Source organism: Gavialis gangeticus, unplaced genomic scaffold, assembly GCF_001723915.1.
Source record: "Gavialis gangeticus isolate Ggan-Ray unplaced genomic scaffold, GavGan_comp1, whole genome shotgun sequence".
Lineage (NCBI taxonomy): Eukaryota > Metazoa > Chordata > Crocodylia > Gavialidae > Gavialis > Gavialis gangeticus.
In genome coordinates this window covers 20,589,949-20,607,083 of record NW_017728998.1, presented here as the reverse complement: position 1 = coordinate 20,607,083, position 17,135 = coordinate 20,589,949, and the positions used below count along the sequence as shown (strand labels likewise).

Genomic DNA, 17,135 nt, shown 5'->3' with positions numbered 1-17,135 from the left:
GATCTGGTGCAGTCCCAGGCCTATTCCCTTTGATTTCATTGGGTGGTTTGAAGGAACCATAGGAGCAGAATTCAGTCCTTAGTAAACAAGTACATGGATCTTTAGCATGAAGAATTAATGCATTTGGCTCATAGTTCCACAAATATGATAGACCCTCTGAGAGATTATTAGGATGTATCTGTGTCAGTTTTCCACAACCTAGAAAATAGCTGCTTCTCTCTCCCTCTCTCCCTCTTTTTAAAAAGAAAGGAGGCAGAAGTACAGTAAAGGAAAATATGCAGTTAATGCACTTTAAAATATACACCAAAAACTAAAGCTGAACTCAGATATTCATAGAGAGAACTTGGTGTCTTGCATTCTGCTAAGATACAGACATCTACCAATGTTTCTGCCCTCCAGCTCTCCTGATGGCTGTTTTGCACTCTGAAGAAACATGGATGCCATTAAATAATCATGTAAACTTATCAGTCAGAGTCACTGAAATCACTTCATTGGGCTTCACAGGACTGGAGGAGAGTGGGTAGCCCAATTATCTCCCTTTCCATTTAGCACAATTATCATATGTCCCTTGTAGACCAAACCTCACTTGCACATACAGAATTTCAGATCTACTTACCAAAATGATGGTCCTTAATGTACTGCATTATTACTGGAGTGCGTGCTTTTAATTATTGCATATGTGTGACTAAAGTTCTTGATGAGCACATTTTACACATCTAAAACCTCAAAGCATTGCACAACATTAAAAGACTATCATAAAAAAATATAAAAACTATAAATAAGATGCTACTATAGAGAATATTCCAGGCACATTCTGGTCATCACTTTAAAGAATTTTACTGGAGTAATTATCATGAATTAAAAGCTTTACAACCTTTTCCCATAAACCATTCTCACTTCAACATCTCATAGTGCAATCTTTTCCACAATGGAAACACCCTTTTTGAGCTAGAACTACCTGTGGAAACCATAACCCCCATCTTAGTCAGCAATATAAGAAAGACAGGGTGATGGCAAGCCCATGACTCTAATTTGCGACCCCCAGGGCAGCTTCTGTTTCAGTGATATCATAACGGCTAAATACAGATAGTCAAAAAGCTCAAGGCTGAATTGATTCAATCTTCTCAGGTTAGTTTATGCTGTGTATATTGAACTAATAAGCAAGTGAACATTCACTTTTGACACCAGAAATGCAGCCACATGCTGGCAGTGGCTCAGATCTGTTTGGCAGACAGCTTGGGCCACCCACCCTACAAGGGAGGGTTTAAGGGGGAAGTGCAAAGCATCCCTGGATGCCGGGGGACTATGAGTTAACTTGAAACTGGAGGGGATCTGGGACAGAAGTTCAATAAACTGATTTAATTTAAATCCGTCAAGTCTGATACATCCATACAGGTTTATCTTCAACCAGTTTTGGCCATTTTGAAAGTGGTTTATATGCAATGAACTTCTGGTGTGTTCTGGATTTGAACTGGTTTCTCATCATCAGTTTATGTGTAATTTCTGTCCCTACCCAAGAAGAACAAGTGCAGCGTTTACCTCTATTGCAAAGAAATTATGAGTTTTAGAGCCCAGCCCCACCCTAATCCCACAGGAAGGTGAGCCTTGACTGAGCTGAAAAAAAAATGAAGAATCAGACTTAACATCAACAGAGTGAGATGATACTAAATGTTTTTCTCTTCAGTTTTCATTTCTTCACTTCTTAGCATCTTACTGGAAATGGCCATTGATTTGTGTGGGATTACACTCATACCTTAAGTTAAATATTTTCTAAAGGTTTTGCCAAATTGGGGCTTTGGTACCAGGTATAGGGGCTTCTCCATGCTCAGTTGTGCTGGCATCTCTTTGGGATTATACACAGGGGTAAGTGCAATGTCTGACTGAGAAGCCATAGATTCCTTTATACAGAATTGTTGTTCACATTTAATAGTTCATCAACACCATCATTCCTGCCAAAGCTAGCTTTATCCAAACCAGTTAAAAGTGACCAAAACAACTAAATCAGGTCCTTGGAACATACCACTTCCTTCAGTCAATACATCTACCAAGCTTATCAATGAGCTGTGTGTTTGGCCTCTGGTACATGCCTATTTAAAAAAGAAAAAATCCAAGAATGACGCAGAGAGCTGCAAATTGTTTCTCATTCTCTCTGGATCTCACACAGAAGTTGCAACTTGTGTGATCATTTTTCCCATATTATCTCACTGTATGGTTTTCATATTGTTTAACCAGTGAAAAATAAAAAGTGACACATGCTTCAGTTGAAGCAAGCAGACTGTTAAAAGGGGCTTCTGCTCAAATTACAGTTGCTGCATGATCATTTTCCCCAAATTACACTTTTTTATGATATTCCACATTTTCCTTTTAAGAAGTGGAAAATGCAAAGTGACATGCTCATTACTAAAAGCAAATGGATGGTTCAAAAATTGACCAGATTAGCATCAAGGGGGGAATATGTAGATCAGTCATCAGGTGTAAAAATAAAAAATATCAACCTGTCTTGAAAAATGTTTTGAAAAATAAGTGATGTATGAGTTGTATGTGGTTTGTTTTTTTACCTCTTATAGGTGGCATTATCCTGTAACACCAGCTGAGAAGATGGGACTATGAGTGAAGAGTGCATCTTGGAGATTGCATGCAGTTCATTTCCTGGGGCAAAACTGGATTGATTTGAGAACTGTAATTATGAGGCTGACATGTATGTTCTCCTTCATTTTGCTGTTTGGAGCGGCTGGGCTTGTCGTCTTCATTCATCTGCAGGATCCAGAAGAAATAGTCCATCAGCAGACACCAGGTTAGCATTCCAGTTTCTATTTAGCATTTTCTCTACCCCATCCATCCAGTAATTTCTGCTGTGTCTTTAACCCTCTTTACATGCTTTACAGAGGTCATCTGAGCACATGCGTTCCTCTGAACAGATATTTAATTTATTTTTATAGAGTCTGTTTTTGGAAGTAAAAAATTGCTGAAAGCACAACTGGCTTTTAAATTAGACTCAGTAAACACTTGCCAGGTTATGAGATTCCTTGCTTTGTCACCAAGGTTATCTGCTTCAGTTGAGGCCAAATTCTGCTCCTACTTACAGTGGTGTAAATCCAAAGAAACTCACTTCACTGACCAGCCATGAAGATGCATGCCTCCCAATTGGCATTTGCTTATATGGGAGACCCAAGTGGAGAGACATAACATTATAAGTTCAAGACACTTAAAATGGTGAGATTAATTCTTTCATCATGAGTATCTCTTCCTACCAGTTCTATTAATGAGTTTGTCATTTCTACCAGGAGGGTTGGGAAGACCCTTTTCACCTAGTTCATAGGTAATGTTGGGATTAAAATGAATGAAATCTCATGAAATGAGGGTCAGGTGAGATGCATGAACTTATATAGAAAAGGGAGTTGTGCTGACTCGGTTATACTAAAATACTTTAGTGATAAGCAGCCAAAATGAGTGCTGATAAAAGCGTAGCCGGGTTTTACATTCACAGTAGTGTACCCAAAAAAGGACATTGTGTTTTCTTTTATATCAGGTGCATCTTCTCTTGTGATTAAACACCACTTCGAGAAGAATTCTGTTCACTAGTCACAGTTAATATCCACTCCTAATAATGGGGGCATTTTAAAAGGAAAATATTGCTATCACTTTTAAAGGTGCTGTACCCTGACACTGAGCCCAAGCACCATCATTACATTAAGTGCCACTCACTGCATCCAGATTTATTACGTGTTTATTTCTATGTTAACAAACATATTTATACATTAATATATTTATTACTTCAGACCAATTGCACTCTAATTTTGAAAGCAGCCACTCAGCTGAAACTGTTGAAATAATGAATTAATGCTGTGGCACAAACTGAAAGCAGAGGATTTCCTAGTCACTCGCTTTTTTAATTTACTTTTGTATATTTAGATGCAAAACAACTAACATATTAATAACTGACACTCAGAAGAACCCAAGTTCTTCTTAAAGGTATGCTGCATTTGAAATCAGTGGAAGCTTCATACATATATTTCTGGGAGAACAGGGCAATAAGAGGACAACTTTGGGCCCCATTATGCCCTAAACTAAACTGGTTTAGTTTGGGATGCACTGAATATAGGTGAGAACAGAAACTGGACATTCCCTTTGCAATGCCTAGACCTGGTGACCATCTATAAACTCACTAGGGGGGACCAGAAGGGTTTGGGAGAGACCTTGTTTCCCCTTGCACCCCCTGGCATAACAAGGAATAACGGCCACAAGTTGTTGGAGAGGAGGTTTAGATTAGACATCCGTAAGAACTACTTCACTGTCAGGGCGGCTAGGAGCTGGAACCAACTTCCAAGGGAAGTGGTGCTGGCTCCTACCCTGGGGGTCTTTAAGAAGAGGCTTGATGCCTACCTGGCATTTGAGCCCAGTTTTTCTCCTGCCCAGGCAGGGGGTCGGACTTGAAGATCTGCAAGGTCCCTTCCGACCCGCCTTTATGATTCTATGATTCTATAAACTGACCCGTCAAGGACTCATGTTCTTACATAGTAAAGATGTTACTTTCTACGCTGTAGATTCCACCTCTTTATAGATGATCCACAGCTGTCAGCCATGCTGTAAAAACCTGACTTGCTCCCATTTTTTCATGGTACTGCATGAATTTAAAAAAAGGAGGCTATGGCATCTTTACAAGGAAAGATGCCAAAGCCCTGCTGATTTGGAAGTATGGCATTGTTCCCCTTTTCCCCTTTAGAAGGGTCTCCATAAAATTAAGCTTCCTAGATAAGATACTGAGAGGAGAGATCAATGCGGGGAGAGCTTGCAATCTAGGAAATAGCTATACATGACAGCATCATTCTCCCCAGCCCCATAGGCCTCTTCTTTATTGTCTAAGACTTTGATTGTGTCTGCAGAATAGGATTGGTGGGTAACAAGGCTCACAGTCATCTCTCTTTACTATGCAATAAAAAGTCTGCCCCATGAAAGGTGTCGGCATTTGTAATTAACCTTTACTGCAACAAAACAAAAATAATCACAAATTAAGTATTGCAAGTTTAAGGATTCATTAATCTTTGTGACACTAAAATATGATCAATAGGTGGGTGTGGTGGAAATGAATTCCACAATAACCCAATGCAGACTCCCTCTAAAATACCCTTCTTATTTAGTGGGTTTGGTCAAATTCAGTCCTCAGAGGGATAACACAGTGTCCCATATTGCACACCTGCAAAGGGGGTTGTTTGTGCACAAAGAACTGGAGACAGCAAACACAGCAGGTGGGAGTTACTTCTGCACTGCTGGGTTTCTTTTGCTCCTGTTGTTTACTACCCACTAATATTATAGTTTCAACATTAAAAAACCAAAAACAAACAACAGCAACAACCAAGTGTCTACTTTTCTATTTGCAAATATCCAGACCTACTGCACTGCCCTAAATGGGCAACATGCAAGCTTTTCCACACTGCTCTTGCATTTCCCAATAGTCCTGGCTTTTAATATCCTGATCTTCCAGTCATGACCTCTTGAGCACTGACAGTGATTGTGATACATTGTGATGAGATTTTTGGGGGTTGGCAGAAGTAGTACAATGGGGCCACCAAAAACATAACTGAGGCACCCCAGTGATGCAGCCAGCCAAGTAATTTATTAAATTTCACAGGCAAGATCCTCTATATAGAAGTAAAATGAACATAAATATAGGTATCTGTTACTGCCAAAAAAGTCTAACCTGGACCTGATTAACACATCAGATTCCCATTTTTGTTCATTGGAATTACAATAAATGTACTTCTATTTTCCATATATCAACTATTTAGATACACTGAGCACATGTAACTCTGTTCAACTCAGGAGCGTCCCATGTTCAACACCTCTGAAAATTGGGCCTCTTGTCCCTGAAGCATTTGTGCCATAGAACATAAATTATAGCCAGAAAGGACTGATTGATCGTTTAACTGAAAAGGAGGGTAGGCATGTTTCTTTAAAGTGCACCAAGCTATGTGGAAATCTGTCAGGTGTATGGGAGAGACAACTTAGGTGGGCTTCAGAGCATGCTTCCTCTTGTGTCTTCAGAATTATAAGTAGCTTTTAAAAGATTTGCTTTCTCATCTGCTGGCCTCATTGCTGCCTCAACAGAAGTAAATAAATATAAGTGTCACTAAACTATTTAGGACAATGGATTCTGTTCGGCAAAGTTTTATTTGATTAGCCTTTTGTTCTGTATTTCCCATGTAGTTACTGCATAGCTGAATGCATTTACAACACACTGAAATCTATCTGGCAAGCTATGTAAAAGTCAATAAAGATCATTTTTTTCACTGAAAAGGAGCATAGCAGAATTTTGCACTGGCCAAGCAGGCATTTCTCACTGCTAGTATGTTCAGTCATCTTTAATTTTACATAGTTTAACTTATAAAATAAGATTAATAAAAATACACTGGTACTTTAGTTTTATCTTTCTGTTCCAGAAATTCTGCTCTGTTCTTTTAGTCCTAGCAAGCATGATGGTGAAACCTTGATGTACTGCTTAAACCAGTATAAAAACTACAGTCATAAAACTTTAAGTAATGCTTACATTACTTTCACTGAGCAAAGTACTCCTGACAGTAGCTGTTTGTGTTGATTTGTTACTATTCATTTATTCTTTCCCTGTGCTTCACATTGCTACCTAATTGTGATGCTGTACTGAGAAGGCAATATCAAAGTAATTTTCCACAACATTAGTTACAATTTTCTTCTGATCTTTCGAGTGAAACAATCCCATCCTGTTGGCTTCTGTGAGCATATAAACCTTGATTACATTTATCTGTTGGAAACCAATGCTTACAAAGTATATATGCCCTGGATAGTAGGTGTATAGCCTTTTTTGCTGATTGACAAACATTTTGTCTGTATAGTTTTATTTATATAATGCACTTCACTCTGAACAGACATGGTTATGACAGACAACCACTTAGAGCGGACAAAGCAGATTTACCAAGCCAATATATTAAATGCAGTACATATTCTGCTGGTCATTACCGAGACAGTAACTTCACTTATGACAGACATTTTCTGGGTGTTTGTGAAGAACGTTACTATAATTCCAAATGTTGGGTATGGAGGGGCAAGTGCTGCGAGTGAAAATGAGATGATCATGGAAAAAATATGAACTGTAACGCACTAATTCCCTTTTTGTAAGTATACAGCACTTTGAGAATCTCAGATGCAATTAGTATTATTAGTGATAGTAGTATAGTAGTAATTTACTACTTTGTAACTTTGACTTACCAAAAGCACATATGATGCTGCTGCTGCTGCTGATGATGATGATGCAGGAAAGGCTGTGCTTTTGTAAAGTCAGGATGAATTTTCCTAGCAATGGACCAGCAAGAAAATCCTGTAGCTACTAACAAGACTTGCATATATAACCCCCTGTCCAGGATGGGAGATTAAACCCTCAAATATTTTATATTTTCTGTGACATACTCAGTAATTTCCACTGCTTTCTTTGTCTGGGTCTCTTTGTCTTAAAATCAGCCAGGCGGCTGGCCTATCCATCATTATTGTGAGCTGTAATAAGTGTCCTCAGAATAATGACATGCTCCCTAAAGATTGGAAGCTATATCAGGGAATGGATACAATATCCCTGTCACACAGTTGGTCAGGGCTGACCCAGTTTTCATATTCAGATCTTAAATTCATAACAGCTATGGCTGTACAACATGGTAGTGTAGTTAGGACAGACAAAGCCATTGTGTTGAAGGAAGGTCAGTGGAATACAGTAGATCTAAATTACATTAAGGTGGATTTAGGACTGGGCTGGAAACTTCTGACCCTAGAACAGCCACTTCAGTGGGATGAGACAGAATAATGGTAAGGAGTGCCAGGACTACTGCTGCAAAGCTGCATCATCCATAGTATCTATGGCTATGTATAAAGGTCCCTCCTGGGATCCAAGGTCAGCAGAAAAGAGATGCTAAAGGCATCCTGGAATCCTGATAGGAGAGTTTTCCTACCAAAAATAGGGAGAACATTTATATGCCCTCCAGAAATAGAGAAGTAGATACTGACTTTACCTCACTATTGCTGAACAGAAAAAGTAGAAGGTTTTCACTTAGTTTAAAAATATACTAATACACAAAACAAAACAGCCTTCAGAAACAGCTAACACATGGAGAATTCATCCTAGAAGGTATATGTTTCAAAAGACTACAATGATGAACTAATGGGAAGGATCCCCTGTGAGGCCCGTCCGAGGGGGAAAGGAGTCCAGGATTGCTGGTTGTAATTTAAAGAAACCTTATTGAGTGCTCATGATTGAACCACCCCAATGTGCAGGAAGACTAGCAGGTATGGCAGAAGACCAGCTTGGCTTAGCAAGAAACTCTTCAGTACGCTAAAACACAAAAAAGAAGCTTACAGGAAGTGGAAACTTGGGAATATAAGGGTAGGAATATAAACATATTGCTTGGGCATGCAAGGATGAGAACAGGAAAGGCAAAGTGTAATTGGAGTTGCAGCTAGCAAGGGATGTGAAGGTTAACAAAAAGGGTTTCTACAAGTATGTCAGCAGCAAAAGGACGTACGAGTCCGTTACTGAATGGGAGAGGCAACCTAGTGACACATGATGTGGAAAAGGGTGCCTATTTTACCTCAGTTTTCATAGGTAAGGTCAGCCCTGGGATGGCTGCACCTGGCAGCACAGTTTGGGAGGAAGGTGAGCAGCCATCAGTGGCAAAAGAACAAGTTACAGACTATGTAGAAAAGCTGGATATGTACAAGTCCATGGGGCTGGATACAATTCACCCAACAGTGCTAAGGGAACTGGCAGATGTGATTGCAGAGCTGCTGGCCATTATCTTTGAAAACTCATGGAGATCAGGAAAGGTCTCAGATGACTGGAAAAGGGCAAATATAATGCCCATCTTTAGGAAAGGGAAGAAGGAGGATCCAAGCAACTACAGAGCAGTCAGCCTTACCTGAGTCCATGGAAAAATCATGAAGCAGGTCCTCAAGGAATCTTTTTCTAAGCACTTGGAGGAGAAGATGATTAGGAACAGTCTCCATGAATCCACCAAGGGCAAGTTATGCCTGACCAACCTGATTATCTTCTATGATGAGATGACTAGTTCTGAGGATGTGGGGAGAGCACTAGATGGGATACCCTGACTTTAACACAAAATTTTTGCAAGCAAGCTAAGGAAATATGAGTTGGGGGAATAAGGTGGATAGAAAACTGGATGGATTGTTGGGCTCAAAGGGTAGTAATCAATGGCTCAATGTCTAGTTGGTAAGCAGTATCATTGGAGCAGCCAGTTGGGGTTGGTCCTGGGGCCGGTTTTATTCAATATCTTCATTAACGACCTAAAAGATGGGATGGAGCGCACCCTCAGCATGTTTGCAGATCACACCAAACTGAGGGGAATAGTAGATATGCTGGAGGGTGGGGCTAGGATTCAGAGTGTCCTAGACAAATTGGAGGAGTTAACCAAAAAAATCTCATGAGACTCAATGACAACAAGTACAAAGTCCTGCAGTTGGAACAGAACAGTCCCATGCACCCGTACAAGTTGCAGACCAACTGGTTAAACAGCAGCTATGTAGAAAAGGACCTGGGGGTTACAGTGGGCAAGAAGCTGAATATATGCCAACACCGTGCCCTTGTTCCTAAGATAGCTAATGGCATACTGGGCTGCAAGTGTTGCTGACAGATCAAAGGAAGTGATTATTCTCCTCTATTTGGCACTTTTGGGGGCCACACCTGGAGTACCATGTCCAGTTTTGGGCCCCCCACTACAGAAAGAATGTGGACAAATTGGAGAGAGTCCAGGGAGAGCAACAAAAATGGTGAGGGGGCTGGGGGACATGACTAATGAGGTGAGGCCAAGGGAACTGGGTTTATTTAGTTTGGAGAAGAGAAGACTGAGAGGGGGTTTAATAGCAGCCTTCAACTCCCTGAAGGGGGGTTGCAAAGAGGATGGAGCTGGACTGTTCTCAGTGGTGGCAGATGACAGAACAAGGAGCAATGGGCTCAAGTTACAGCAAGGGAAGTTTAGGGATATTAGAAAAACCCTCACTAGGAGAGTAGTAAAGCACTTTACCCAGAGAGATGATGGACTCTCCATCCTTGGAGGGTTTTAAGACCAGGCTAGACAAAGCCTTGGCTGGGATGATATAGCTGGTGCTGGTCCTGCTTTGAGCAGGGGATTGGACTAGATGACCTTGTAAGGTCCTTTCCAACCCTATTTGTATATGATTCTATGACCAAACAGGGGATACAATGGAAATGTTTTACACAGTTAACTATATGGAAGCTACAAGATGCAAACTAACACCCGTGAGCCAAAGCCCCATCTTCCTGGCAGAATTGCTGAGACTTTGCAGTAACTCGACTTTCATTACTTAGTCCTCTCAAACCACAGAACACAGTGCTGCTGCTTTATTTTTTCCTTTAGGAGTGGGGTAGGGCAGGGAAGAGAGCAAAAAAGCAGAGGGTGATTGTTATAATAAACTTCAATGCACTGGGGAGCTATAGTGCAGTAGTCTGACTGTATATCACAGCAGACATAGTGCGAAGAGCAGTATTATGGCTTCACTGGAATCTTTCCTTGTTGTAATTACTTATTCAGAACACACACACCTTGTTACTTGCAAATTACAGTGTACATGTCTCCTTGCTAACTGCACATTTCCATAATACTATCCTAGTGTACAACACACTCCCTGTTTGTCAGGCTGAATACTTGTTTTTTTAAAAATGCAATTGAAAATAAATTGGCATATAGATATAATTTTAAAACTAATTTGACTACCCTCAACAACTTTTCTCTGGTATGAACTTGTTCACTTAGCTGGATTCTACACTATAACCAGCAATACAAACCATGCTTAAAATAATCTGGTAACCAGATGAATGGACTCCCAAGGATATTTCTCAAGTGGAAGAGGCACTACTGCGAACTGTCAGATGAGGTTCCCATTACCTCACGGGATGGCTGGACCTTTTACAGTCATATTTACCATGCATCTTCTTTGTCTCAGTCTTCTTTGCCAGAGCTCTCCCCAAAATAAATACGTTCCCCCTTTACATCTTTTCATCTCTCAGGGTGCATCTACATGTACAAATGCTCTGGGGTGGGTTTACTCTACAGTAATTTACTCTAGAGTAATTTACTCTAAAGTGAACTCACCTAGGGCAGGCATCTATAGTGCAAGGAAGCAGGAGCAGATTTTCTGCTCATGGCAGCAGTCTACTGCCACCCCCACAGGCCCTGCACTGACTCCCTGCGGCAGCCAGTGGGACAGCTAGGCTCTTATCTTCTAGCCTCAGCTCTGCGACCTTGGAGCCGAGGCTGGGAGATTCTTATTTCCCAGCCCCTGCTTCGCAAGCACAGAGCTGGGGCTGGGAGCTCTGTACTACCAGGGCAGGGGACATTGTTCCTGCCTGGGCTCTGGTGGCAGAGCACACCCCAGTAGCAGGCAGCTCTCACGGGTAGGGAACAATATCCCACCCCCTGCTGCCTAGCTGACCAGAAGCACATATACTCAGGGCCAGAGCGACCCGAGCAGGGGTCCAGGGCAAATCAGCCCATATGGGACCCCTCCCCCGCTCCAATCCCACACACCCCAGACCCAGAGAAGCTGCCGCCACCATTGGCAGTGGGGGGGGGCAGGGAGGGGGGCAGCTGGACGTGAAGCAAGCGGCAGCAGCACAAGAGTTGCCACGGCTGCTCCGCCCAGCTCCACAGGGGCCCCCAAAGTGCGGGGCCCAGGGTGGTTGCCCTGATTCGCACCCCCTAGGGACAGCCCTGCTCAGGGCCATACTGCACTGTAATTACTCTGGGGTAAATTTGTTGTTTTTATTTACAGGTAGTAAAGTGTCTCATGTAGACATGCCCTCAGTCTTATTCTAACCAGTTTATGTAATTAACTTAATTGAAAGAAAAAGACTTTGATGCATCAGCATTGAGTCAAAGCACCTGTTTTGGGGAAGTTGCAGTCTGTATGCTGTGCATATGATTAATCTTTCCAGGTGCTTGCAGTGGCTTAAACTATGAGGCCCGGGTTTTTTTTAAACTTGAGGGAAAGTTTTGGCCAGTTCCCAAACAGCTGCCATCTCCAGTGGGGTCCAAAGTGATCTCTAGCTCTCTAGATAGTTAAAAAGTAAGCATACTTTATTGCTAGATGAGTTTTAATCAGAGGGAATGTATTTGGTGGTCAGAGCAGGGAAGCGAGAATTTTTAAATGTGTGGGACATCAGTAATATAGAAATGGTCTTGCAGACTGGACGCTTTCTCATTCACAACATGTGGCACATACCAGCTACGGTAATTGCTTACAGTGTGGCATCAGGAAAGCATTTAGTGAGGTTTTCATTTACTGGTATTGTGGTTTAGCAATTAGATTGTCTTCCTCCAATAACGTTAATTAGAGTCTTTCCATTTATTGTGAGGAGCTTGGGATCAGGGGCTACATGGACAGTAGTTCTCTGGAGATGACCAGCAAGTGCTCCGTGGACTAGACTGAGAAATCCTGGGTTACAACTTTGACTTGGCATCTAAAACCCTTGGGAGGGGGGAGGTTCCCATTACTGAGCTCTGCCAGTGTTCAGTAAGTCACAGAATCGATAGGGAGTCCACTAACTTCACAGAGGACTGGAGAGGCCAAACACATGGCAATTTTAAGATGAAATATGCATTGTCAGAGTATAATATAAATTGAATGGTTATCACAAAACACAGTGTGGACTTGGCAGCAGTTCTGATACCATTCCTCAGGCCAGGTAGGAGCATACTCAGATTTTCTGCACACTTATTATTTGTAAAAATTGTTTCAAACACGTAAGCTCTGATTCACCTTTGTGCGAGTCCACTAATCCCAACAGTATTACACCAACATAAAACTGGAGTAATGCAGTACTGAATCAGATGTATAGAGTATGACTTCAGTTTCCCAGTTCCAGACACTGACTTGTTAATAAAGAGCAGGTTTTTTTAGACAAATAAAAACATCAGAGGTTGACACTTCTTTGTTGTCTAGCAGAATCAAAGAGAACTGACATCTCAGAGCTGCATTCATTTCTGGTGCTTGGCAACATAGCATAAGCAAAAAAGTGAATGAGACTCTGGTATGTCAAAAAAAATTAAGACTGACAAGTTTATGAAAGCATTTTCCTATACAATAAACCTACATTCTCCCCAAACTCTTTCCAGAGATTTCAGACACTACAGAAACTTGCAAGAGCTGATCAAGAGGCCTTCACTTTCACTGTTATGTATTTGGGTTTTAAAAAATATTAATCTTCACAGAATTTTGTATAGAAAATGTGTTAATACCTGAAATGTGTCAATAACTGAAGAATTCACTAGCATTTCAATTCTTGATGTAATTTAAACAATTTCAGCTGAATTTAAGAACTTCCAAGTGTTCTCATGTTTATGCTATTTGAACATGTTTTATACTGTATTTTAATTCTCAAATTATTAATATTCTTTTAAAAGCTTTAAAAAAACCCAACCTCTTCTCTCCCCTAATGTCACCTTTTTCCATTTAGTGAACATTAATTTTCCTTTCACATTTCTAGTGGAGCTTGAAATTAAAGGTGGCGCTTATCCCTATTACTGTTTTGTTTGTATACTATCATTGCCAATGTCAGTTAACATTTACTTTAGCAACAATGTGGAAGCAAAATGTAGGTCCTACAAAAACGTCTTAGGGGGAATTATCATTGTCTCTAACTGAATGCTAGATTTCCTCTTGAAATTGAGGATGTTTGTTACCCCCAAAGATCTAGACCAAGGTCCACTTTGCATGGGTTTTGGCATAGCCCTTAACTGACTCATGCATGATCTTTTAGCATCTACTCCAAGGACTCAGAAGTGCTGGTGTTCTAGCTTGAATGCAGCAAAGCACTTAACCATGGTTCTGATGACACAAGAGTTATTCTATTCTGGTCAAATGCTTTAAGTCTTTTGCTGCATCTGGATCACACTACTTTGCACCTGAGGTTTAGGGACAGACACTACACATAAACAGGTTTAACTTATCAGAAACTGGTTTAAACCTGTAACAGAACAGATGTTCAGTGCACATAAACTGGTTTGAAAATGGCTGACCTGGTTTGAGATAAACCTTGGGTGAATGTAGTATCAGACTTAACTGATTTGGGTCAAACCAGTTTATGCAATATCTGTCCCAACCCCTTCCTGGTTTAAGTTAAACCTGACTCCTCCAACATCCCAGACACCACTCAGGATTAGGTAGTAGGGCTGTGCAAAGCTTCAGTTGCTGATTCGATTCGGAGGAGATTCAGCCCGATTCAGCGGCCAAATTGCCAAATCTGAATCAAATTGGGAGACCAATAAAAAGGTCTGAATCAATCCAAAGCCTCCCAACTGATTCCGAAAAAGATTTGGAGGAGATTTGAGGATTCAGAGAGGCCCCACTTGCTGCCGCAGGGAGCTGGGCCTGGACTCCGTGCCGGCTGGAGGAGGGTGGAGGGGACCATGGGGGGACCTCTGTCAGGCCCCATTCCTTGCCTGCTCTTCCAGCCCGCCTGAGTGTCCCCTGACCCCCACCTGCTCTTCCAGCCCCATCAATGGCTGCCCCACCCAGCCCCAGCATCCTGGAACTTTAAAAAAAAAAGCCCTGCACTCACTGGCTCCTGCCAGGCAGAGGGGGCAATACCCACCACCCTGCGCTGCCTGGGGGGGCTCTGCCATGAGCCCCCATTCCCTGCCCGCTCTCTCAGCCCTGCCTATGGCTTCCCTACCCAGCCCCAGCATCCCGGCGCTTAAAAAAAAAATGCCCCAAACTCACTGGCTGCTGCAGCAGCCAGTGGAGCTTCTGGAGGCTCATGGCAGAGGCCCCCTATGCAGTATGGGGTACTGGGGGGCACCTGGGATCACCTCTGGTTTGGCAGGACTCAGTGAGTGCGGGGCTTTTTTTTTGCTTTTTTTTTAAGCGCTGGGATGCTGGAGCCAGGCAGGGCAGCCATTGATGGGGCTGGGAGAGCAGGTGGGGGATGGGGCCTATTTGATTTGGAGATTTGGCAGATTCAGCGGCAGCCAACTCTCCAAATCAGATTCGGCTGAATCAATTCGGGACAGTAATCCGAATCACCGAATTGAAACACTGTCCCCCAAATTGGCCTAATCCAAATCTGAAGCAAATACTAGCCGCTTCACGCAGGCCTGTTAGCTAGCATACCACATGCTGGCTATGGTCCGTACTGTGGCAGACAGGACAAAGGCAGATAGGACTGTGCCACCTGGGGTTCTTTGGAGCTAATCAACAGGGAACTGGTAATGTTCCTCTGTTCCTTCTTTGGAACAAGTTGTTTAAGAAGAGCTTGAACTAATGAGAGATTATTTTGTTTTCCTGATGGGCAGATAAATGCTCCCTGCTGTGTAACTAAATGCTGTGTAAATTCTGGCTGGCTCCCTTGCTGACCAGTGAGGGGGGAACCCCTCCCTAATCAGAGCATCCTGCCAGCATGTGCTTGCATTTTTTCAGTCCTGAGGGAATGTCTGTACAGTTACAAACTCATGGGCAACTGGTGCCTCCTGAGCTGTGGGGGGGCACTTGCCCCCCCGGTGGGTGGGCGCAGTCGGTCACGGGGGGACCATGGGGTCACTTCTCCTGGCACTCCCACTCCCCAACCAGCGCTCTCAGGGGGGGCATCAGCGCTCCTGCCTGCCCTCCCCCACCCGGGAACGCTGGCTGTCAAGAGGTGTACCAGTGCCCTCAGGGGGTGCATGTGCACCCCATACGCATCGCCACTGTACAAACTGATTCAGCCTAGTCAGATTAGAGTCACCTTCAAAGATTGAATCAATTCAGGCTCAGGCTTTTTGAATGTCTGTCCCTAGCCTGTAGGATCCAGTCCTGTCTTTACTATATTTTGTAATGAACCACTCCATGAAATGCAGGTGGTGATTAAAAGGAGACGTGCAACAGCCTGACCATTATTCCACTGGCACCTTTGTACATCAGGTTCTGTTCAGAAACTCTCAGTCCCTTCTCCTTCAAAACAGTTAAAACCTGGCCGTTAATAGCTGCAAAGTTGTCAGCCTTGTTGGGCTTCTGTGTGAGCTTCCCACGGGCTTGCCCTTGAAAACCACATATATAATCTTAACACTTCTCAGGAGCTGGCTTTGTGATACTTTGCTTGTAGTCAGGAAATCAGAGTTCTTAGCCACCCAGAATGATGAAAGTTAAAGTGCTGTGCAGCTGCAGCACATATTTTACATGATGTGTAGCAAAGGAAAACAGGGTCTTTTATGGAGCACTGGAGACCACATGGCTCCGTGAAAAAATGAAGAGTCTGGGATTGAAATTGCTCTGAGATGGCTGCCATATCCAGAGGTCTTAATCCTCTTCACATTAGGTTCCTTTTTCCTTTCCATTTGGTGCAATGCAAGGTGCAGCCCTCGCAGGCAGCATATTACATCAGTTATTGTATAGGACAAACTGTTGTTATTTATTTTTTTATACTTTAATGTAGTCATTTTGGCCCAGATCCACAAAGGTCCTTAGGGCTAGATCTAAGTAGATGCTTCAACTTAGGTGTTGCAATGCCTGAGATTTCAATGCCATATCCCAGGAGGGTGATTAAATGAACAGGGTTTGGCACTGAAATGTCCTATGTAGTGAGCGGGTGCCTCAGCAATGAGGCACCTTGGATCTTAGTCCTCCAACTCAGGGCAAAATTGGAGGCTCCCACCATTTTGGGATCCAGGGTGCTCAAAGGGGAGACACCTCCCTGACAGCAACATTGAGATCATTATAAAGGAAAGCACCTTCTTCAGTCTTGAACATGGACATCATCTTCTGCAGCCATCTTCTGCCTCCTCAGTGGTAAAAGAAGCTATGCACAATGTAGTTTTTAGGTCCACTTGTACCTGAGGTAATTGAAATTGATGTGTCCCATTTTGCATCACCAAGCCATGGTGGTTGTCCACAGGAGCCCCCTGCACCCCTCCAGTTGGACCTGGCCCACTGGGTAAATGAGACTGCATGATTAACAGTGCCAGAAGGAGAGCAAACAAGAGGGAGTAAAAGTCTCTGGCTTGGTAACTAAGGTACTCCTCAAGGAGCTCTTGTTTCAAGCCTTTGCTACTGGGAATGTGTAATATGCATAATGCAGAAATATTTTTTAAAATAACAGGAAAAACCCTGGCAAC

General features: G+C 42.6%; 1 protein-coding gene across 2 annotated transcripts in view; it reads left to right on the top strand.

Annotated features, from left to right (window-relative positions):
- Nucleotides 1–2,565: 2,565 nt before the first annotated feature.
- The window catches only part of CHST8 (carbohydrate sulfotransferase 8), a 248,018-nt gene continuing 233,448 nt past the window's right edge, over nucleotides 2,566–17,135 (top strand). Inside the window, exon 1 of one of the 2 annotated variants that reach the window (XM_019505574.1) lies at nucleotides 2,566–2,794. In XM_019505574.1, coding sequence (XP_019361119.1) covers nucleotides 2,686–2,794 — 109 coding nt within the window. In that variant the 5' untranslated portion in view covers nucleotides 2,566–2,685. The remainder of the gene's footprint in view (nucleotides 2,795–17,135) is intronic. The other variant, XM_019505575.1, reaches the window with a different exon arrangement.